The 24,837-nt window shown below is 36.2% G+C and overlaps 1 protein-coding gene and 1 pseudogene across 2 annotated transcripts; both read right to left on the bottom strand.

Annotated features, from left to right (window-relative positions):
- Nucleotides 1-485: 485 nt before the first annotated feature.
- LOC103319197 (pentatricopeptide repeat-containing protein At1g08070, chloroplastic pseudogene) lies at nt 486-2,714 on the bottom strand (annotated as a pseudogene). Its single transcript, XR_016126844.1, has one exon. The product of XR_016126844.1 is annotated as a pentatricopeptide repeat-containing protein At1g08070, chloroplastic pseudogene (transcript).
- A 1,397-nt stretch (nt 2,715-4,111) lies between these two features.
- On the bottom strand, nt 4,112-10,567 carry LOC103319196 (glycosyltransferase family protein 47). Its single transcript, XM_008220720.3, has 4 exons — nt 9,836-10,567; nt 9,248-9,370; nt 6,265-6,432; nt 4,112-6,025 (listed from the first exon to the last, which is right to left on the bottom strand). Exons 1-4 carry the CDS (start codon nt 10,202-10,204, stop codon nt 4,343-4,345), a joined length of 2,343 nt encoding a protein of 780 aa, XP_008218942.1. The 5' UTR covers nt 10,205-10,567; the 3' UTR covers nt 4,112-4,342.
- Nucleotides 10,568-24,837: the final 14,270 nt, after the last annotated feature.

Here is a 24,837-nt window from a genome sequence, read left to right as displayed (position 1 = left end):
GCAACTACATGCTGGAGTCAATGGTCTAGAGTTCTGGGGCTGACTCTACCAAAAACACCATTAAGTAGAGATGAGTGCTCGCATCAGTCGTCTACGTGCACGTTGGGACTGTGAGCCATTAATGCACTTGAGTTCAACAATGCATCGATGGCTGACGCCGCCCATATTCCTTTAAGTTGATGGACCAAGCCTAAGTTTTCCCACTAGTGTAGAAAGTTAGCGGACTTGGCAGCCATGAAAACAATACAAAAAGCTTAAGCACTGGATGGATAGTATGATTATGTGTTTGAAGCCTCAAAAGAAGGCAATCAAAATGAAACATCCTCTTTTGCAAATTAACAAATTCCAGACAGTCTACATGCATTTTGAAATACCTAGAAGTTGAGATATTTGTTAAAACGAGGCAAAATAGGCACCCAGGTTTGTCATGTGATCATGCACATAGAAGACAAAAGCAGCTTCTGCATAAGCAAACATAGATCATATAGTACAGTAGACTAATTAAATTTTGTGTGGATTAGGGAGTGTAGTTAATAGTTTACAAGATAAAATTCTTTACATAAATTACCCAGTAGGTTGACAAAAATTATTAAACTTGGTTGTCTTGCTTACCTCCCGGAATATGCAATAAATCCTCAAAAAGCATGATGTTGAACCAAAAGATAAAGTTGATTTTGCCAGCAGAAATGTGTGCAAACTACAAACCCTTTTCGTTCTCAACCCACCGGGACGATTTTCTGTTGATATGTCTCAAAACAATGTAGTTCAATGTGCCAATAGCTCATGGTTCTTTACGTGGCTCATAATCTCATCCAGCAATTTGTATATGTCTTTACTTCTTTTATGTGATTTGTCACCCTTTTTAAATTCATGAACAACACCATCAAGTTCAATTGAACTACAACCAGGAGTTTTCTTCATGTTCTTGCCTTTCATTACCCTTCTCAACTTCACTGCATCCTTCCATCTATTTGCAGAAGAATAAATGTTTGACATGAGCACATATGCACCATCTCTCTCTGGCTCTACCTTCAATAGTTTTTTCATTACACTTTCAGCAAGCTCTACTTTCCCATGGATCCTACAAGCTCCCAATAGGGCCCCCCAGACAAAGGCATCAGGCTCAATTGGCATGGTTTTAACAAACTCCTCTGCCTCGTTAATTAACCCAGCCCGGCCTAAAAGGTCAACCATGCAGCCGTAATGCTCTGTCTTAGGTCTGAGCCTGTACACACTTGACATATCACTAAAATATTTATGACCCTCTGCAACAAGTCCTCCATGACTACATGCTGCCAGGACTCCTATAAATGTCACCTCATCTGGTTCGATGCCCATTCTAGGCATCTCAGCAAATATATCCAATGCCATCTCAACTTCCCCATGCATAGCTAATCCGACAATCATGGCAGTATAGGAATATACATCTCTACGTTTCATGCCCTGAAAAACTCTAAAGGCTTGGTCTATGCTTCCACACTTAGCATACATATCCACGAGTGCATTCCCTATAAACCCATCTGCCTCAATCCGATTTCTATCAACATAAGCATGTACCCACTCTCCCAACTCGAGCACTCCAAGATTCGAGCACGAATTCAAAACACCAACTAAAGTAACATCATCTGGGTCAAGACCTATTCTTTGCATCTCCCGGAACACATCCAATGCTTCCTTAAATTTCCCTTGATGTGCCAAACCTGATATCATTGAATTCCAAGAAACCACATTTCTCACAGGCATCTCGTTAAACACCTTATATGCAAAATCAGCATCTCCACACTTCAAGTACATATCAACCAGAGCATTTCCTATAAAAACATCTCGGTAGACCCCATTAGCATATATGTATTCATTTATCTTCCTCCCCAAGTTCAAGTCTCCCAATTTAGAGCAAGCAGAGAGAACAATGACCAATGTCATCTCATCTGCCATCATTTTGGCATCACACATATCAAAGAATGCTTCCACGCCTTCTCTGGGCAACCCCATTTTAACATAACCCTGAATAAGCGTAGTCCATGACACCAAGTCTCGTTGAGGACCTTCATCAAACAAGTTGCGGACACAATTTATAACCCCACAAACAGCATAAAGCCTCATAAGAGTGTTCTTCACATACACATTGGACAAAACAAGCCCTGTCTTGATAGCATAGGTGTGCATTTGCTGGCCTTCTCTCAGGGCACGCGACTGCGCGCATGCCTTGAGAACCGAGGGCACAGTGTAGTTATCAGGAAGGAGGCCATTGACAAGCATATGTTTGAGTAATTCCAACACCTGACGAAGCGAGCTTGCTTTGTTGTTGGGGTTTGAAGGGAGGCCTTGAATGATGGCATTGTAGAGGCTGAGGCAGAGGTCCGGTTTTTCCAAGTGGTTTAAGAAGGAGAGAATGTGAGTGAAGTTTTTTTCAGTTGAAGAAGTGAGTTTTGGATACATGAGGTGTTGGGTTGGGAGAGGGAGAGGCCTTGTTTTGATGATAAATGCGTGGAGTTGTTTGAGCTGTGTTGTGCTTATTGATTTGCATGATTTGAGTCTGCCATAAGCTTGGACCCATAATTCTTGGGAGTTCATGTACTCTTGAGAGTGAAATTGGAGAAATAGCAAGGTGGAGGCAGAAGAGTAGTCAATTTTCTCTTTTGGGTTTTTTAGTTTGTTTTTCTGTCAACTATTTAGACCCTCCAAACTAATGGTCTGGGGGCCATTTCAAATTCACAAATCATCTTCAAAAGGTGAATACAAATTTGGCTTCATTATTTCTTTGTAAATACAAGTATATTTCCAGTGAACTAGACCCCGTTGGTGAAAAATTAGCAAAGTTAAAACAAATAAAATCTATGTTCAAGGGAGAGGCTAAGCCCTCGCAGTTAGCTTGCACAAGTAGAGTTGTGCTTATGTCCATCCAAATATCCGCTGTTATAGGCATCCCCTGATGTTAGAGTCAAGTCGTTCATTGTAACTTTGACAAATAGCTTTAACGGTGTGAAGTTTGTAGTCGTGAAATCTTGCTCCTGCCCAAGTTCTGTGTCTTTTTTCTCTAACTCGAGCTGCTTGGAGTTGGAAGGATCCTCTTGAAGCTTCAAAGTAACGGTGTGAAGTTTGTAGTCGTGAAATCTTGCTCCTGCCCAAGTTCTGTGTCTTTTTTCTCTAACTCGAGCTGCTTGGAGTTGGAAGGATCCTCTTGAAGCTTCAAAGTAACGGTGTGAAGTTTGTAGTCGTGAAATCTTGCTCCTGCCCAAGTTCTGTGTCTTTTTTCTCTAACTCGAGCTGCTTGGAGTTGGAAGGATCCTCTTGAAGCTTCAAAGTCTTCTCTGCGCGAGATTCAGCTTGAGCTGGGAGATCTTTGAGACGAGAAACGTCTTCCTTCAGGCGAAGCTCCTCTGTCGAGTCGCAAGCATCTTGAGCTTGAAGACGGACCTGCAAATTCCCCACTTAAGTCTTATGCTTATCGGCTTTCAGTTATGCTAGCTCCTGATAATCTCTCTGTTGGGACCCAAAAAGAAAAATCAAAACCCCTCTTGAAATGGGGAGAAGTGAAGTGTCAACAGCTAGAGTTTGAGAACTAAAGGAGCCTTCAGCCTCTATAAATTAAGCCACCATGACAGGGCAAAACCCCAACCTTCATCAAACAAGAAAACCATTTCTTGAGCTGCTGTGAACAGTCATGCAAAATTCTAAGTCTCATCCTCCATACTCTATTCAACCACCACATTCCAAGCCTTAATCATGAAAATGGCCCCAGCTTTTAAGCTTGCTTAACTTCTGTATTGAGCTTACAATTTGTGTTTCAAGCTTAGGTCAAGGATTTTAACTGAGAAACTTCCCTAAGCATATTAGCTTCCTCATAAACTACAGAACATTTAATTTAATTTTTTTTTTCTTTAATCAACGGCGAAGGGGGTTTTTTGAACTTGGACCTCTTCCAACATTAGGGGAAGAAAAACTAAATGAGAGCTAGGTTGTTGTTTCATTTATATGTCATAACATTATTACAATCATAATAGATAATATCTTATGCATGATTTAGTCTGGGGATATAATAACATACCATATTTTTGGCAATAAAATTCAAAATTTCCATGGGGCGTCCAAAATCAAGAGGAATAGAAACTAAGCCAGATCAATTTCCACCAACACATTAGAAATACCAAAAAAATAACAATGTACATCTTACTGACCAAAATTCTAATATATTGAAAAACTAAATTCCCCGACAGGAAATTCACAGGGGACTAGGGAGGGAAAGGAGTATAAAAAGAAATCACTAAAAGTTCACTACAGGAAGAGAGAAGGATTAACAAATTCTGGAGTTGATAAGCGACTAGCTACTCTACCTGCCTGGCTATACATCCCAACCATCCTTCCGGCCATCAAATTCCCACTTGCGCCCGGCCAAACTTCCATACATGTCAGAAAACTTCAGGAGGCAGTTGCTCCTTATATGGTAGTGAACTTGTGTATTTCGGCTGATTGCAGCACCAGATAACTTGGACGTATCGATTGCCCATGCTGGCCTCACATACTCCACAGTCTTAGATGAGCTTGCATTTGCATACAAGTAATTCATCAGCACGTCCTCGCAGTTGAAATACTTGTCCACCACTTCCCTAGCTTGGTGGGCTTCTTCACCCCAATACCTCTTGAAAGCTACTTGACTATCAAGGAAAGCCGCCCCTGTGAGAATCATGTTGTAACCTTTATGAGTCCGGGCAAATTTCTCACCTCTATACTTCAATGGGCTTCCATCAATTAGCCGGGGGTAGAAACCCACAATACGATCTGGGTGTTGACGCCATATCCTGAACCCCCGCTCAATATCATTGCAAGTCATCATAATGTCGTCATCAAGCTCCAGAACAGCTCGTGTCTTTATCAAAGAATCCATCTTGAACCGATTATTAAGTGAGTTTTGTTTCTCTACTCTGATCCTAACTGGCACTGTGGAGTCAAAATCACTTACTTTAGGAGGTATTCCCTTGTTCCACACCACAACGATTTCTCGCACTGAGGAACATCTAGAATAGTGTTTAACATACATTTTCAAATTCCAAAGACGAGCATCATAGGTCATTGTTAATAAGGTGAACTCTGAGTAGTGACCTTTCAATGGGTAAGCTTCTTCTGCACCGCTGCCACCATATATATATTTAACCCCTGTGCACATAGCTGCGACTCCACATGCCAAAAGTATAGCAAGAACCAGTCGTCCAGCGCAGGTATTAGGTTTAATCCGGCCTCTGAAGAATGAAACTTCTCTGTTCAAGCGGCTGCAAAACCGTCTCACTTTCGAAGAAAACAAATGTGACCTTTCCCAGGCCAAGAATGCATCACTCCTCTTACCTGAGTTGTAAGTGCACCAATTGAGGGGAATTAGGCACTTCACAGCTCCAAGTAGTACTCCCAGTAATATAACAAGTACAGCAACAATCGCAACTGAAGCACTGCCAAGAATAAACCTCCGAACTGAATCTCCGGAAGGTACCCGGTCTCCATCCATCACTCCAATCCACTCACCAGTATTCAGCTGCTGCACATCAAGATGATGATGGCGAGCACCATTCCAAGCATTGCGCCCCTTACTTGGCTCTATTAAGCCTAAGGAGACTTCAACTTCTTTGTATTCATCTTTGGTAAGAACTTCCACCTTGAAGGTGCGCACTCTTCTCCCATATGTTTCAGCACAGTCTTGACCAAAACGATAAAGATTCCCATTGTAGAAAAATGGTCTGCCTCCATTTCGAGCCCCAAAGCTCTTATCAACATTATATACAGGGTTCTTTTTGTGTGGTTTCCAAGGACCAAGAGGTGAGCTGCTATACCAGATTTCCAACTGTCCATTTTTTCTGGTACCAAATCCACTGTGATCTGAACCAAAAAGCCAATAAGCTCCATTATAATTTATTATGAAGGAATCAACAAAAGGCTTTTTCATGATCACTTTTTCCAGAGTCCATTGCATTGGAAAATTGATTGCTCGGTACAGACGAAGCTCTCCTTTCATACTGCTCTCAGGCATCATATATATCTGTAAGAAAGAAGAAGAAAGAAGTTATGCAATAGATATAAAATTTACCCTCGAAAATTAGATTATCAGTGGTTTTTGTGTCTGCAATCAACCCAGACATGTGTCCCTGAATGCTGCAACTTGACCAAAAGATGCATGACAAATTGTGCAGAAATATTTTTTATGTGTCTTTGCTTCCATTCGCCCTGGTGATGGAATCAATTGGGTTGGTGTGCATGCAAAAAGAAATTGGATCTTACTTGGCCAAGGTAGTTGAAGACATATGGATAAGAGAGATGCCAATCTTCATCCAAGGCAATGCCCAATTGCTGCCATGTTGCTCCCTTATCGGTACTTTTTGAAACCCCTATATCTCCTTGCATGGTGATTGAATTCTTGGTTTCATAGAACAAGTAAAAAATATCTCCCTGAAACAAGACGCCAAGATATTGAATAATGCGATCAAGTAGTTCTAAGAAAAACCACAACAGTTGACACGTTAAGACATTACAGGAATATTGCCAATATCATATTGGAATATACAATCGCAAGTAAAAATCTCCCTGAAACAAGAAGCCGAAATATTGAATAGTGTCATCAAGTAATTCTAAGCTACAACATTTAGCACGTTAAGACATGCAGTGTGAAGATATTGGCATATACATCTGCAAAGTAAACACTCATTCAAAGGGTATGCATGCACAAGTACACAAATGCACGGAGAGCCAATGGCAGTGATAACAGTCTCCAAAATGCCCATCACCTGGGAGAATTGTAGTCCGGTTGAATAAACACACAACATTTCATATCTCTGGAAAATGATTTCTGGATTTTCTTGTGTTTACGACCTGGTAAACAACTAGGCCAACAGAAAATCACTTCATGGCCAACAGGAAAAATTGTTAAAAAATCATTAAATAACTGATGTAGGACAGCACAGTGATGGGTGCCTGGGTATAGTTATGGTGGCCTTAGGATGATACAAATTTGAAGAGATAGAAAGTGACTGACATTGACCAGTGTTGACTGTTTGGCCAATGACAGAAAATCCATTCATGGCAGCCCTACCGCCACCCCACCGCCCCCACTACTATAATTCCTGTCTTTATTGTCAATTTCAAACCAACTTCCCAAATAAAATATAGTCAATTTCAATTTATCAAATAATAGAGAATGCCTTTTCCATGAAGGAAATCATTTTTCTTGGAAAATATTTTCCTCCAAATCAAATGGAGCCTTGGTACAATCAAGTAGAAACATCTACTATTTGTATTGAGGTTTGAAAAGAGAAGGGATAAAACACAAGGCCAGTACAATGAGGAAAAGCTTGACAACAACTTATATTGGTTGTCCCTTTCATGGCAACTGCATTCTATGTAATAAAAATATCAATAACATGATAATTCCAGCAATGTTTTCAACTAGTGGTGGTCCCGGGCTAAGCACTATCAGAATACACACAGGGCCTTATATTATCAAGTTCCTGGAATGTATCTATATCCAGCAACCAGAAAATTTCGGTGATACCACTATCAAAACAATCTATTGAGAAAAAAACAAAGTCAAGTTTTCACCACAAGAATCCAGAGAAGAAAAGGAATACCATGTCAGCAACAGAGAAGGACTCTCCCACTACCTAAGAGTATTTATCAAAATCATGCCTAGCTAGAGAAAGACGAACCATCCAAACATAATAATAGCACAACATCAAATGGTGCATGAATGAAGTTTGACACTAAATCATGCACTTAATATCCTACACAGGAGATTTGACCCCAATAAAATTCCTGCACAGGAGACAGTATCGTAAAATGAAATATATCTCCTCTACTACAACTGTTCAACAAACATATATAAACCATATATAGTCAACAAATTTAGAGAAATATGAACTTTAAGATTGACCTTGATAGTAGCAATCAACTAGCATTTTACTAAGGATAACAAGAACCAATATATAAAAAGAGAAAATAAAAAAGAATGAGAAGAAAAAACATATTCGCCTCAACACACCAGCAGTTCGGAATCAGAGATGGCAAAGAATTTCAGTGCTTTCAGAAGAATAAATTATAAGAGAAACTATCATTCTGCAAGAAGTGCCTATGACACAAGCTTACAGAAGGACAAATGATAGCATAAATCTAGCCAGCATCCAACAACAGGGTGTTTTGAACAAGAGCAATGATATTCACAACGTGCAATAAGATTGCAACCAATGAGCAATGAAAAAGGGGTTATGCTTATTACATAGACACTGACACTAAGCGCATAAAGATGATTTCTGCAGACAAGTAATCCAAATGTAAAAAGACAGCCACTTCTAGTACAGAGAATCACAACAGCTTAAGTTTGAACATGAGAAAGGTTTACTGCATCCATTATGGTTATTGTTTAAAGTGAGAATAGCCATAAGAATCAGATTATAGCAAGGTAAAACAATTTCTCAAAATTTTAAAAATTATAAGGTACAAGGAAATAACACTCACTAATTCACCCTCATCGTCATGTCCATGCTTTCCAGATTCATATACACTAAATATTATCAGTGTCATCCTACTGAACCATTAATACAAGTGATCCTTTCTCAACCTAGAACCAAAAAATATATATCTTTTCAATTACTAACAGCCATGCACATAAATTGGAACACTATAAACCTTTCCAATTTATATATTGGCATACTAAATTAGAAGACCATCAACGTCCGTCAGAACAATGAGGTAAGGCATAACTCAATCTAATCCTGATTGCCTCTGTCACCAACATTTCCTTCAGCTATGTTACTGCTAATGATCAATTCAAAGTATTACCTAACAATTGAAACTTCGGATAACATCAGTAATGCCATCATTATGCTATTCTCACCCACTTGCTTAAATTCACTTAAACTTGTTACCACTGTTGCTAATAAGAAAAGAAAAATATAATTGAAACCTTCAAACTTAAGTGTATCAAACACCGAGTCCAGCCCTTTACCTCCCACTCCAAGGAAACATGATAATATCCTACCATCTCCCCTTGAGATTTAAGCATGAAACCATGTAGTCCTGAAGGTTTTATCAGAAACATGACCATAAATACTCTGCTATTACAATTCACTCAGGGTTATAAACGTACAAGCCATGAAATTTCAAGTGCCTTTGCTATAGTACATTAAATTGGTCCTTCGAATATTGACATGCAATCAATTAGATTACAGAACTGTAAAAACTAAGAAATTTGAATAGAGACCAGAGAAATTACCTGGACATAAAGGAAAGGATCAGCAACAAAATTACTTGGAAAACCAGCATCAGAAACTGAAGCACAAGTCACAACTGGGTTGGCTACTGGCCACGCCGCAGTTTTGTCCCTCCATACATTCATCTACACCGAATTCCAAACCATTTTCAAAATTCAAAGTCACCCAAAATCCACAATTTAACAGATACACTACCCAGCTCACAAATTTTATTTTATTTTATTTTTTAAAAGAAATTAAAACCCTAAAAAAGTAACCAAACAATAAAAGAACAACCCATAGAAGAAAAATTTAAGTTAAACAGCGCAGTTTGCTTGAAGAAAAACTTTTCCTCCAAGAAAACAAAAGAAAATTATAATAATTTACTGTGGAATAAATATAAATTATAATAATTTTCAGCAAAGCCAATTTCATCCCGAACATGTCAAAATCAAAACAAACCTAATTGAAAAATCCTAGGCAAACCTACCATAACCCAAAAACTAAACTAAAAATAAATAAAATTCGAAAAATACCCATATTAGAAAAACACAAAACACACACACCCAGACAGTAAAAAATTACAAAATTAAAGAAATTAAGAATCTTACAGCTTCAATGGGTTTGAGGGAAAAAGGAGAGTCACCGAAGAAAACACCGACAGACCAGGAACCTTCATTGTCCTCCTGACAACCAAGCATGGAGGAAGACGACAAGGCCGTACGAGCATAATAGGGCGTGAAAGCGAACCAGACGTAGAGCGTGGCCACTGATCCGAACAACACGAAGCAGCCCAAGAAGAAAACGAACCCCGAGGACATTAAACACCTCCATCTACACCTACACTTGAGGCTCACGTTGCAGCAGCTGTTATTGCTTGTACCATTGGTACAACCACCCACAGCACCGCCGCCGCCCCCGCCGACAACACTACCACCGGAACCACCACCGCCACCGCTCCCCGCCGGACTCGAACCCATTTATTTTTTCAAAAAAAGAAAACCCCACCACCAAACGCCGACGTGTCACCGCCGCAGAAACGACGCCGTAATTACCGCCACCGGCATTTTTGTTTAATTGATTTGATAATTAGGCGCTTTTTTTCGGATTTTGGCCGTACAGGTTTGGGAAAAAGAGAAAAAAGGTGACGGAGCGAGAGAGGTTTGAGTTGTGTTCTTATAGAGAAAGCTTCGAAGAAATTTAAGGAAAAAATATGAGTATATGGAAAATGTATATGACTATATCTATATAGAGTGGTCCGCCGATCAAGCCTTATAAGAGAACTAGACTGCTCCTATGATATCTCACTTTACTCATTCTTTTGTTTTTTTACCTTTTCACGCATACGCATACAACCACCAAGATGTCGTAAAATATTAATGGTATTCGAACTTCGGACCTCTAATTCACAAGTCAAGTTCCTTTTTAACTTCTTTTTTTTTAATTATTGGCTTAAGAGCAAAAATAGTTGTTTTTAAATTATGCGGGGCTTTTCAGTTTTTCAGATAAAAAACTAAATTCACACATACTACTGAATGATAAAATTCGAACTCAAGACATTTTATGAGGGAACAATTACTTCGAACTACTATACTAGTGGGTCTTTTATAAGCTTTTCATTTTTTCAAAGTGCATTAAAGGAAGAATACTTTAATAAATTTGTCCTGGCACAATCCAAAGAGTACAATTTCGATTCTCATCTTCTCCAGCATTAAAATAAAATAAAAAAAGGAAAAAAAAAACATATTTGTTTCAAATAGTATAATTCTTCTGTTTTTTTTAATAAATTTATTAAAATAAAATAAATTTTTTGAATCTGGAAAAAAATTAATTAATTAAAAATTGAGCAGCAGTGCCATCAAAGCCAATGTATCTGAATTTTTTTTTACTCAAATTTTTATGGTAGGCACCGTAACTTATGTGGAAACAGAAGATATCGGTGGTATTAACAAAGAAAGCTAATAAAGACACTCAGAAATCAATATTTTATTACTATTTATTAACCAATTGCAATGAGCCGAGCAAGCTGAGCTCATAGACCAAAGCTCAAGCTCGGGCTTTAATCTCCAATAGGCCTTATATTTTGTTTGCGCTCAGCTCTTCTTTTTCACAAACCAAATTTTGAATTGCCTGAACACGATTCGAATTCAAATTTTATCGAGGCAATGCGTGCTTGACTCATATGTATTCAATATTTACACGTGGATATGTTGTGTTGTGGTGTAGCACAAAAAGATTGAAGTAAGTCCTCCAAGTTGGCATTTTGTCAAATTAATTTGAGGAAAACCTTGATTGGATCTTAATTGCAACCATTTTATAGGAAGCAGAATGATTTTGACAGAATTTGTAGCGTGTCTTTGAATTGTTCGAATTTAAAACTATATGGATAAAAATTGACACAATTGAAACCACGGGAACTAAAATGATAAAACCGGTAAACTACAGTAATCAAAAGTGACCTTTTGCATTTTTTTTATAATCAATTATTAGTTGCAAAATGTTGAACAAACATTAACATTGTTTGGACTTGCGACATGTTTGCACCAAAACTATGCACTCAGTACATATATGGTTTTTTATTATACAAACATATAGAATGAAAACTGAAATTCATGAATCAAAATAAAAAGAATATCCTCAGAAGGAAGGAGATCATCCAGCTAGGAGCCTCCTCATTCCAAGATATAATAAATTCGATACAATTGAGGAGCATATAGCAATAAATAAATAAAGCAAAAATATTTGGTCCACAATCCACATAACATAATTCAAATTGAATTTCTTAACCATATACGATGAACTGACCAATGCAATGTTGAATACATCGCGGGGAGGTGTTAAATGGGAACATCTTATTTGTCTTATTAAAAATAAAAATAAAAAAGCTGTCACCTTTGAAATTATATATATTTATTTTTCTTCTGGGCTAAGAAAATGAGGTATATTATGGGGAGGGCTTTGTTTGGGAAGGCATATATATTCAAAATTTGAGGGCAGTTTTTGTTTGCCCATTGGAAAGAGAAACCAAGTGGGGATTTTGAAAAAGAAAGAGAAAGGGGATAAGGAGGAATTGATGATGGATTTAGCTTTCTTGACCTTGACTTTGTCAACCCTAGTTCAAATCAAATTGTATACTTCAGCACCTCCAAAGATGTTGTAATTTAATCCAATTTGCAGTTCTATATAGAAGACTTGCTACAATGCTAATCGGCAGTTACAACTAAACTTCTCTTTGGGACACACGAAATTTGATAACAATTTGGCTTCTAGAAGCTCATACGTACTTTAGAGGTAAGATCATACTAGGCTATTTATAAAAACTACTTTTACAACGGGTTCATACAGTCACAACAAAGTTACACTATTATGGGGTTATATTCGTCACAAATATATATCTTCCTCGCTATCTATGTGAGTCGAACCCGAGACTGTCAATCGAGTTGAGGTAAATACCACTAGACCAAAAGTTAGTTTGTTATGACCATTTTCTAATTGGCTTTATTCTTTTTTCTTTCGTCTAAAGATCATACTTTTTAAGTTATAAGAGGAGGATAAAATACCAAAATCTTACATACTTAAACCTCATAAATTAAAAGCTTCTTACACTTTTGTAATTAGTTTTAACTTATATCCATAAATCTCCTTGCAAATGATGTTGGAAAAGCCACAATTTGATAAAAGAAACATTGATAGGGACAAATGAATGATGTAGAGAACAAAGATGAACCCATATGCTTAGTGGATAATGCTTTTATTGACTGCGTGCAGGCCTTCATTTGAATATGCGCATAAACCTCGAGGGCAGTTTGAAATTGGTTTGGTTAGACTTAGAGCACTTCGTTTATACCAAAACAAGTTTGACCCTTTCATGAACAAACCAATAGCAAACCAAAAACAAAGAATAATATTATTATATTTACACACCAAGGCGGAGCCAGAAACATAGATCATGGGGAATAATATATAAAAAATTTGAAATCAGTTATTTTTGTCTTTTATAAGCACTAGTCTCTCCGCAGCGCTCTCGTGCTTGACAAAAGTTTTTTTAAAAAATTAAAAATTTATTTTAAAATTTAAAAAAAATAATGGGTAGTTGTGTTCTATAAAAATAAAATTCATTATCTGAATTTTCTTTTAATTTTAATTTTTTTAATATGAAAAAGTGTGAATTTACCATATTATTCTCATTTAATTAATAATTTCAATTCTTAATGTTTGGATTAACCAATGACATTTTTCTGGTATTTTGAATGTTTCATCATTCTCTGCCTTTTGCTTTATATATATATATATATAAGTTTTTTTTTTGTCCTTCACAAAAAAAGAGCTTATATGTATGTGTATATATAGTTCCTTCTATTGAGGATCATCCAATAATTTTATTTGAGGGCGCCCTTTAGGATACCCTACAATTTTTTTCCCAATGATCCAAACCATCTGTTTTTTAGGTCTTCATTCATAGATCATCCTTACAAAAAAATTAGACAAATTTGAAACCGTTTCGACATCAAATTGTGTCTTACAAAATCAATGAACACGGTGCTTCAAGAAAGTACTAAAATTTCAATAACTCAATTAAGTGGTCAAATGATATCGGATTCAAGTGATTTTTTGTAGAGATGATCTTTAAATGAGTATTTACAAAATAGACGGTTTGGATTAGTGAAATACAATTCAAAATGGGGCCTACAAGGGGTGTCCCTCGGATAAGCTTATTTGAGGGATCCCTCAATATAAGCTCACTGTGTGTATATATATACGTATTTGTACATATGTAATGATTTGGGATTGTATATGAAGTTTAATTCCTTCACAAAAATGTGCTCCGTACTTTGCATACCAAGAATCAAAATTGTATCTCATAATATCTCCAGAATTCTCTTAGATTTTTCTCCATTTTGCATGCAAAACAAGTGATTGCCTTGAAATCTTCTAAATCGCATACTTCGACCATAAATTGACAAAAAAATAAAAAGAAAATCTGGGTACAACACTCCACGTATGACTGGACCTAATATTAAATGCATTCTCGATCCTCGTCAAGTTGTCATGTACGTCATGGTTGATCCCCCGGCGATCGAGATGCCTCCACTCGTCATTATATGACGGCATCGGTCGGACACGCCTTCTTCCCTAAGTTGAGGTTATCTACTCTCCCAATCCTTCCTACCTGGGCCCGGTGGAAGCTTTGATTTGATCCGATCGAAGTCCTTTGTTCACCACACATAATCACCTGTCAACAATATTGTATCATGATTGTTTAATAATATACCCTATTGTAATTATCTATCCTTATTGTTTTAAAATATATCCTAATATTGCAATCTATCTATCTAGGAGGATTCTGATAGTTTTTGAATTGTTAAGAAACCCTAGGTGGGATGGTCACAAACTGCATTAGACATGGAGTAGAAATTCTAAATCATCACATTTATACCCACATTCTTGTTTTTGTTAATAATTTAATCCTATTTTGAGCTGACGTATCATGAGAGTGTCGTGTGTGGCAGTGATTGAAGATGCCAACATCAGTCATTGCTAGAAGGAAAAAAAACTCGTTGTAGTTTTTGTTTTACAAATTTATAAATAAACTCAATCCTACACATGTATTTATAAAAAAACCCAAGCATTATTTAAACATAGAAACACACCCAAAATCAACCCCAAAGTCAACTTTTTGGGTGTATTTATAAATGAGTTTTAAGTGTATGTAATGATGGGTTTTGGGTGTGTTTATATGTTTAAATAGTGCTTGGGTTTTTTTTATAATTTCAACCCTCATTTTGGGTGTTTTAGTGAAACTCCCTTTTTGTTTTTGTTTTAGAGCACTTCACCCCCTAGTAAAATGGAGTTTAGGCTCAAAAAACAACCCCCACAAAGGAAAAGTTGTCATGGCAAGAAGTGGGCCCACGAACCTGGGCAAGCTTGAAGGCAAGACTTGCCTAGGTTGCTGCTTAGGCATGCTAATGTTAGCGGTCAATTTAAATTGTAAAAAAATTCAAAAAAAAATTTTCCTATAAATACCTAGCCATGTTTTTCACTTCTCATACCAAAATCCATACAAATTTCTCTCTTCATATCTCATGTAAATAACGGTTGCCTTTGGATGCCATGGGTGAGAATGTATAAAAAAATTGCTAGGATTGTCATTATTCACATGAATAATGTTTGCCCATATTTCCTTTTGCCCTTTACCATAGCAAAATGGGATAAAAGTACGCTTAAGGCATTTTACCATTTTCAACAATTTTATCTCTAAGTGACCTTTTTAAATAAAGAAAACGGTTAGAAAAAATAGACGGGCATATTTCAAATCCAAATGACTGTTCACATGTGCAGCCTCACCTAAGAAAGTTTGCACACAATTTATTTTGTGCAGAAACAATCGAATTCTATAAACATTTTATTACAGAGTGGTCGTGTCCTACATTTTATTGCCTTAAAAGCTGTCATTCATCAAGGTGCGTCGAGAACTTTGTCGTTTTTGTTTTGTTCTCAAGGAACTACTTTGTCGATTGGAATGTTTGGCATTGAATTTGATATACACAAGAAGAGAAGGAGAAATATGCAAAATATTCGCATATATAATATGATAAGGTTGATGTTAGAGAGATCACATTGTAGATATTCGCAACACGATGAAGAGTTTTTAGATCCCGCCCTAAGATGCCCATTGAAATTCAATAATAAAAAATAAAAAATAAATTTAGATTAGATTCAGAGAAGAATTGACTATTCAACCTTGTAAACTGATCACCGTGATTTATAAATATGATATTTCTAGCATTTTCCATATAAGAGCATCCATAATGGGCTCCCTAAACCATCTCCTTAGACAAATTTTAGGGAGGAATGATAAAAATGCAACTACAACCACGCTCCCTATCCACCTCCTAAAACAGGGAATCCTCTAGGAGCTCCTAAATATGAGGAGAGAGAAATGACTCATAGTGGCTCCCTATAATTTAATGCTGCTTTATTTAATGAGTATTTCAAACATTTATTTAATGCTAACCATTTTTTATTTTATTTTTTAATAGAGATGGACCAATCAAAAAAGAGTTATAGCATTTATGACTCTCCAAATTATGAAGTATGGTTGGAGTTGAAATTTTTTAGAGAGCCCCTAAAATAGCTTTCTTATATTCTTAGCCAAATTTTAGCTAAGAAATAGATAGCGTCATTGTGGATGCTCTAATAATATTTGCAAAGTTGGGAGCACCGCTCCCTGAATAAAAAATGGATAAAGTCAATAGAAAAAAAAAATTAAAAGAATTTTTTTTTAATAAAAAAAGTCACTTTTGTGACCATTTTATTTGTTTTTCTCTCACCTTGGAAGTAGAGTGTGTGTGGAAGTAGATCGTGATTCGGTGCAAATGATCCAAATGTTCAGAGGTGAGCGTCACGTATAAGTTACGGTGGAAGTTATTGTTTTTGACATCAAGATGCTTGCTAGTAAGCTACAATAGGTAGGTCAAAAAACAAAAAGAACAGAATTGAATCCCCCTACCCCGCCGCTCTCCCAAATAACCAAACCCTAGATCTAGCGCCGCTCCATCTCTGCGAGGGGGAGGAGGAGTCCTCCTCCCCCCTCCCACTCTACTGGAACTTGCTAGCCTTTCGACGATTCTGTCTTGGAGCATTTGGAACCCCCATCTTGCTCAGTCCGTAGCTCTCTCTTTCGAGGGCTGGTGACGTGTTTCGAGCTTCACCTACTCGTTTCTGTGGCATCATGCCCCCTTCCCTGTTTGCATCCCCAAATCTTCACTATACCTTTCCCCTCAGAGATGTCCTTTGGCTATCCCCCGATTGGCCGTTTTTATCTTCTAGGTGCGTCGATTTCGAATCTGGTGGAGCAGGGGTCCCTCACTCTTCCATCTCGACTTGGTTGTGTCTATTGGATATTGCGGCTAATCCGAAACGCGATCTCTCGCGTAAATCTCGGAAGTTGTGTAGAGCCACGGCAGTGCTACGGCTCGGGTGCTTGCACCACCTCCTTCCTTTTTCATGGTTCCGGTACTCTCGGCTTTTGACGGATTTGAGGGTTTTGGTTATGGTGGTGGATCTGTGGCTGATAAGCTTATCTTTTGTTTGTTGTTCAATTGTTTTATTTCAAATTGTTGTTGTATGTTGTAACTTCTGTTTATCTGTTGGTATCAACATCTGGGACAATCTTGGTGTTCTTGTTCATGTGATATCACAGATTAGTTATTCTGTTGTGCTTCCTCACTGGATTGCTGATGTTGTAATTCTAGGCTCTCCCCGTGTTGGGTGAGGTTCTTGTTTTATGAAATATCAACTTTCGACCAAAAAAAAAAAAAAAGCTACAATAGGTTGTTTTCGACGTCAAGATGCTTGCCAGTAAACTACAACATGTCGTTTTTATAGCTACTCTCCTGTCAATGTAATAAGGCAACGCATAAGGTTGCGGTCTTTTTGTCTAGAGTAGGAGGTAACCACGTCTTGGACCAAGTGTGGCCTGAGTGGATTTTTGATATTTTGGCTAGATGTAAACCTTTCAATTCATCTTGAATAAAACTCTCTTCGTTTGGCCAAAAAAAAAAACATATATCAATTTTCTTAATATTAGAAGATATTTTAAATTCGAATGTCCTTTCTCCCAATTGATGAAAAAAAGAACTAGTTATTAGAGCATCCACAATGGGAGGGTGTATAAAGGGGTGTATGTTAAATATACACCCTTTGTCGCCGGAATCATCTCCAATGGGAAGATGTAAATTGTTGTAAAAATACACCCCCACTATGGAGATGTAAAATTAAATGCACATTTGCATCTTTTTTTATATCCTTTGCAGGCGGGACCCACAAGAGAAAAAGGGAAATAGAAGGATTCGAATTCAAAATGGAAGGCCTATATTTCATGCAATTTGCATTGCACTTCCGATGGCCCAGATTTCTACATAGATATTTTTATGTTAATTTGTAGGTAAAATCATATGTTCTCCAAATTTAAATTTTTTTAGGTCCATTTATTTGGAAAAATAAAATAAATCTATCAGGCACAAAATTAATTTTAAAAAGTTAAAACATACAAAAAAAACACACAAAAAAGATTTATCACAAACAAATCGAATATGCATCTTTGGATTTACATTGTTTCTCATTGGAGCAAAAAATACATTGTTTCCCATTAGAGCAAAAAAAACGTATTTGCACCCCCTGGAGGTGTAAATGGGATGTAAAAGTGGTTTTACATCCTCGAAAATATACCCCAAAAAATACATCCCCCCACTATGGATGCTGTTAGTATGATAACAACCCTCTAGATTCAGAGACGAATTGACTATTCAACCTTATAAACTAATCACCGTGATTTATAAATATGATCTTCCTAGCATTTTCCATATGATAATATTTACAAAACTGGGAGCACCAGTCCTTGAATAAAAAATGGAAAAGTCTATAGAAAAAAAAATATTAAAAATTAAAAAATAAAGAAATTAAAATAATAATAATAAAGTCACTTTATCTGTTTTTCTCTCACCTTGGAAATAGAGTGTGTGGATGGTAGGGGTTTATGTAACACGGCATGTGGAAATGGACAATAGTTTTTTCTCTAATCGTGACCGTCATGCAACGCAACAGCTTTCGGGCAGGACCTTACGTTAAAGAGCTATTGACTTGGAAAGCTGAATCGATAAGTCTAGGTCTGGTGTGGGTGTGGGTGTGGGGAGAATAATATTGGATTGTTAAACATTCTTTTCGAGTGGGTGTGGAGAGAATAATAGTTGGTTAAACATTCTTGTTTTCATTATGTTGATGAGTTTTAGCTTTAGATGACATAGAGAACAGATTGAAATCTCCCTTGAATTAAAAACAAGGGGATATGTTAAATCGTCGCCATAATATTTGGTATTTGGAGACGCATGTATTAAGAGCACATTTAATGGACTCTCTTTTTGGTTTTTTATAGAGAGAAAATGGTATTGTATTCAATCCAAAGAGAACAATATATGATAAGAACAAACATGTTAACGTTGGCCTCGTTAAAACATTCCCGGGGAAAACCATAAAGAATAAAACTCCCGGGGTAGGAAAGAGCACCACTCATGCTAATGACTAAACAAAAGAGTCAACACCGTTATTACAAAGTCAGACAAAATGAGACCAATTCTCCCTAACGCCATCTAGGAGCCAGGGAGGTCCATCACCTAACCAACACCTTTCTATATCAGTTTTTTAAGCTAAAATTTAGAGATGAGTTGAAAAAGCTCAACTCCAACTATGTTATATATTCATCTTCTAAAATATGGAGACCTCTGGAACTCCTAAATCAAAGAAATAATAAATGAACTCCTAATGGCTCCTTATTACTAATGATCATTTTTTCAATATTCCTAGTCATTGTAACTACCAAAACTAGAGTCACAGTCGGAGTATAAATTTTATTAGAAGTTCCTAATCTAATGTTATAGTTTTCTAAGCTAACATTCAATTTGAAAATAGAGGGTATATATGATTGAAGATGATTAAACGCATCTCCTTTATAAATATCCACTACATATTAAGTCGGTAATCAATACAAAATGTACTTAGAAAGATGATCAATACACCTTTCCAAATAAGCTCTTGGCTTTTCATTTCGAAAATATAGGTAGTCTTTATCCTCCCCCTCCTCTAAAAAGGATAAACATTTGTACTTAGATGCTCATTACTAATTAACTTGTTTGCCCATCCATTATGATAACTCGATTCATACAAGTTTTTTTGCGATTGATGAGATAAAAATGAGATGTTTTTATATTTTTGAGAATATAGCCAATCATTTTTCCCTTAGTAGCTAAGGAAACCCATGCATGAGAACTCAATGCATTTGATAGAAAATCACCACAAAAAGGTAACGGTCGAGCTATATGCAATATCTGCCATGGGATGAGAATTTGAAAGAAGTCACTATAATGGGTAATGGAATGGGCTGAAACTCACCTTCGTCGCTAACTTTCATTTGTGGTGGTGGAGAGTTGAGAGTGACTCCTCATGACAGTTTGGCTACAAGACACCTATAATATCGATCTCCAATCGTATGGCCTAAACAAGTAAAGCTTCATGGATAAACATCATTGTCTGACAATTACTCACGTGTGCGAACAATTGTCTTTAACATCACTTGCGAGTTGCATAAACTTTGTAAGTATATGAAGGAATGTTAAATTGGTGAACACAGCAGTAATATAATTTCAGATTTTGTATCAAGTAAACATTAGCTTGATTTGTATACAAATAAATAAAAACTCTCAAGCCCTCTTTCAATATTTAACTTGTATTTGTTTTATAAAATTATAAAATTTAAAAAGGTTGGTCATAACAAAGTTGTTTTCTCCCCCCAGTTAGCAATATCTAGAATGAAATGAATTTTGATAGGGAGGCGTACTTGCGGTGCAGTTGACTGACAGGAGTTGACTATAAGAAAAACACATTGTGTTTGCATTTTTATTTAAATATTTTGCTATTATTTTGTGGCCTAAAATTCTTTGTGGTGAACTGGATTCTTTCAAGAACAAAACATTCTTTGCCGCCATCATATTATTGTTATTATTATATTATTATCCATTTTGGCTTTTGGAGCTTTGTAGGGTTTGGAAATTGCGAAATTTCTCATCGTATTTGGCTATGAGTTGGAAATTTCGGATATATACACATAGGAACGAAAAGTACAATGGCGATTGAAAATGATGAATATATATCTACCAATTTTCTTGCAACCTTTTATGAACTTTCTCTTGTCTTTTCGTATCGAAAACTTTGTTTGCTTGCCTCAAGCGTCAAATATTGTGTGTGGCAGTTGAATTTGACCGGTGCAAATGATCCAGATGTTCAGAGGTGAGCGTCACGTAGAATTTATGGTGGAAGTTATTGTTTTTGACATCAAGATGCTTGCTAGTAAACTACAATAGGTCGTTTTTGACGTCAAGATGCTTGCTAGTAAGATACAACATGTCGTTTTTATAGCTACCTCCCCGTCAATGTAGTAAGGCAACGTATGAGGTTTCAGCCTTTTTGTCTAGAGTATGAGGTAACAATGTTTGGGACTAAGTGTGGCCTGAGTTGATTTTTGATATTTTGGCTAGATGTAAACCTTTCAATTCATCTTGAATAAAACTCTCTTCGTTTGGCAAAAAACCAAAAAAAATACATATATCTATTTTCTTAATATTAGAAGATATTTTAAATTCGAATGTCCTTTCTCCCAATTGATGAAAAAAAGAACTAGTTATTAGTATGATAACAACCCTCTATATAAGGAACACATGTTTATTTCGTTAATAAATTGGACGGAAATTTAGACGTGTTAGAAACCACTAGAACGAAAATGAAAGGTGCAGAAGATATAAATAGTGGAAATAGCCCTCTTTTATTGGATGGAAATCATAGCAAATATTTTAAATATTTTTTATTATCGACAAATGAGAGACAATATCTTTGTGTCGTCCTTCTCTCAAGAGGATTAATAATTGTTTTGTGGGCTACTTCAGCTGGCCTCAATCGAGTAGCTACTTTACTACGGTGCAAAAGCAAATGCGTATACCAAAAGACCATGACTTTGCGACATGGAAGTTCAGGCATTAGCTTCCAACGTCGCCTTCGGTTTAGCCATGAAAGAGATGAGAGGCCCCATTTGATCTACAATGGTGGTGGTCCTAATGGGATGAGGCATGCTTTCTCAACTAAAACACGTATAACATTTATGATCTCTTGGGTCCGCAGGGGGGAAAGATGAGTTTCTTTTTCTTTGAATTTTTTCATGTTCATATCCACCTAACTTTTTCTGTTAATTAGTTTTAGGAATAAAATTGTGAGATGTGTGAGATAAGAGTTGAACAAGTATAACGTCTTGAATTGCACTTCAATATTATTATTTTTGCATATTGATTAGGGTAAACCTAATTATATCAATAGCGTCCCTACTATTGAATTAAATTCGGGTCTTGGACAAACGTTTTATCTAGTGTTACCTAAATTGATTCAAAGTCTTGAAGTGTACATGTGTTTTTTTTCTGTTCAGAAACTGTATATTTTGATGTTTGGATGATGGCTTATGGTGTTTAAGAATGTAAAGTTCCAAATCGGGTTCCGGTAAAATTCCACACCTACTTGGCTTTGCAGATAGTTAAGTTAGGAACAATATCGGTACCGGTAATAATGGGGGTTGACAGGTGTCTATGAAATCTAACATACCATAATCATGGATTCATGGAATGTAAGTATGGTTCAAAATCCATATATAAAAGAGCACTAGACCCACCAAGAAACTACTTACTAGCTTCCTTATCCCTATTCTCAGTCCACACTCTAACACACTTTTATTTTCATTGAAAGAGTACTCTATGTTGTAGATACTACTAAGTTCATAATGGAATGGTGTGAAAAATTCAATAGCAGTATTATTGATTACTCACTTACCCCTTCCTTTCGGCCTCATACGGTGAAAGAAATGCTGAAAAGGGGCCACTTTATACTTATTGCATGTTGAACCAAGCTAATTCTCGAATTTTTAAATCAATGAATGACCTCAAGAGTTCAAGGCAAGGGTTTTCGTACCAAATGAAACCTCCTATCCTCATCCATTATATAATGTAATTAGCTCTTAATTACATTATTGGAAGGAATTTCAGATTGTGACAGCATATAATTATTGTGGATGTGGTGACGCGTTATAAAAAGTATCTTATTTTATGTAAAAATATAAATAAATAAAAAAACATCTTTCATTTGAAAATTTAACTATGCTATATATATATATATTGTTACCAAAACTAATAAGGGAAAGGGGGAAAACTCACACAAATGAATCCATGAGAACTTAAATTTAAGCCACTTAAAAAGTACACCAAATACCTGGACCGATTCAACTAACACCCGATTGTTACATTACTGGTTACATTTCAACTCTTTATCATTGTACCACTCACAATTAGGGCTTTGCATTCTTTGTCTTTGTGAAAATAATCATTGTCGATTCTTTGTGAGAGAAATCAAAAGAAAACAGTTTAGCGTTTGGTAAAATTTTTGTTAAAAGTGTTGTTGGTATTGATTTTACGCAAAATCAGAAAATGATTCTGCATAATCATTAAACCTAACACTCTTGGCAAACCGATTCTGCATAATCGAAAATGAAAGCACCTCATTACCGCTTTCCTTATAGCTTTCTCTCACAGCAATTTTTAATAATAAGTGATTTTTTCAGTTTACCAAACGGGTTGAGCTTCTCAAAATTTTTTAAAAATCACTTATCACCCCAAATAAGCAATGCCAAACTGGCACTTAGTGGATAGGCAGTCTGCAACGGTGGGAACTTGTTAACACCTGCGACGCTTTCGGTCAACACATCCTATCCTGTGGAGACGACTTTTGGCATGCTGTTCAATTCAATCAACTAGGGCAACAACAACCAAAGATAAGCCTTCCAATATCATTATTCATTGTCAACGGTCAACCTTATTGTGTTCGATGGCAGTTAATTTGATTGGCTTGGATTTTCATACTATTTTATTTATATTTATTAATTTATATTTTGGTCTTTCGCTTTTATTCACGTGGACGAATACAACTCATGAGAAAGACCAAGAACTATAATGGCCTCAAAAACCAATCAAGAGGTCCCCCCATGACTTGAAGCCATAAATAATTGAGCATGCCATAACTACAAATGTGGCTACTTTTCAGCATCTTCCATCTTCCACCATATAATTTTTCTTCAGATTCCATTACAAAATTCAAGTTGCTTTCCCTTTTATGCCGAAAGGAAATACCAAAATTCCAGGCATCATTCATTAATCTATGTATTCTTTTAATAACCTTTTTACAAATAGACCCATTTTAAGGTGATATTTTATACAAAAATTCTTAAAGAGTTTATTTGGAGAGAAAAACCATCAACTAGCCGCTTGTCATTTTTTTAATATTGATTCTTAGAAAATTGTAACACATTAAGAATCAATTAGAAAATGCAAGTGGCTAATTTCGGGTTTTTCTCTCCAAATAAGCTCTTTCAGGTTTTTTTTTTTTTTTTAATTTTATTTTATTTTATAAATTTATTTATAAAATGTCATGTTAGAATGGACCTCTTTGTGAAAATTTTAAAATGACTTTAAACATGTTTAATATCCTTTATGCTTATCTTTAATTGATAAGGTATAAAGGTAGAGTTACACTATTACCCTCTGAGGTTTTCAGTGTTTTCACAAAACCCCTTGAGGTTTAAAAAATTACACAAACACCCCCGATGTTTCAAATTGTTTTCACAAAACTCATTTTCGTTGATTGTTCGTTCAAAAATTGATGATTTCATAAAAAAACTTATCCAAATGACAAAATTAACCTCACCTCAAAGGCTAACTTTGTCATTTGGAGAAATTTTGTATACAAAATCATCAATCATAATCAACAAAAAAGTGTTTTGTAGAAACAATTTAAAACCTCATGGGTGTTTGTGTAATTTATGAAATCTCAGGGAATTTTGTGGAAAAAAAAACCGAAAACATGAGGGTATGTTGGTGAAAACAATTCTATAAAGGTGGAATCTTGTAAAGGTGATTATTTGTTCCCACATCCAGAACATTATTGGCCATGCTTCAACATATAAACTGCAGTA

Source organism: Prunus mume, linkage group LG5, assembly GCF_029339155.1.
Source record: "Prunus mume cultivar Tortuosa linkage group LG5, ASM2933915v1, whole genome shotgun sequence".
NCBI classification, from domain to species: Eukaryota; Viridiplantae; Streptophyta; class Magnoliopsida; order Rosales; family Rosaceae; genus Prunus; species Prunus mume.
Note: the sequence above shows the minus strand (reverse complement) of the source record. Positions and strands in the feature narration are given on the sequence as shown.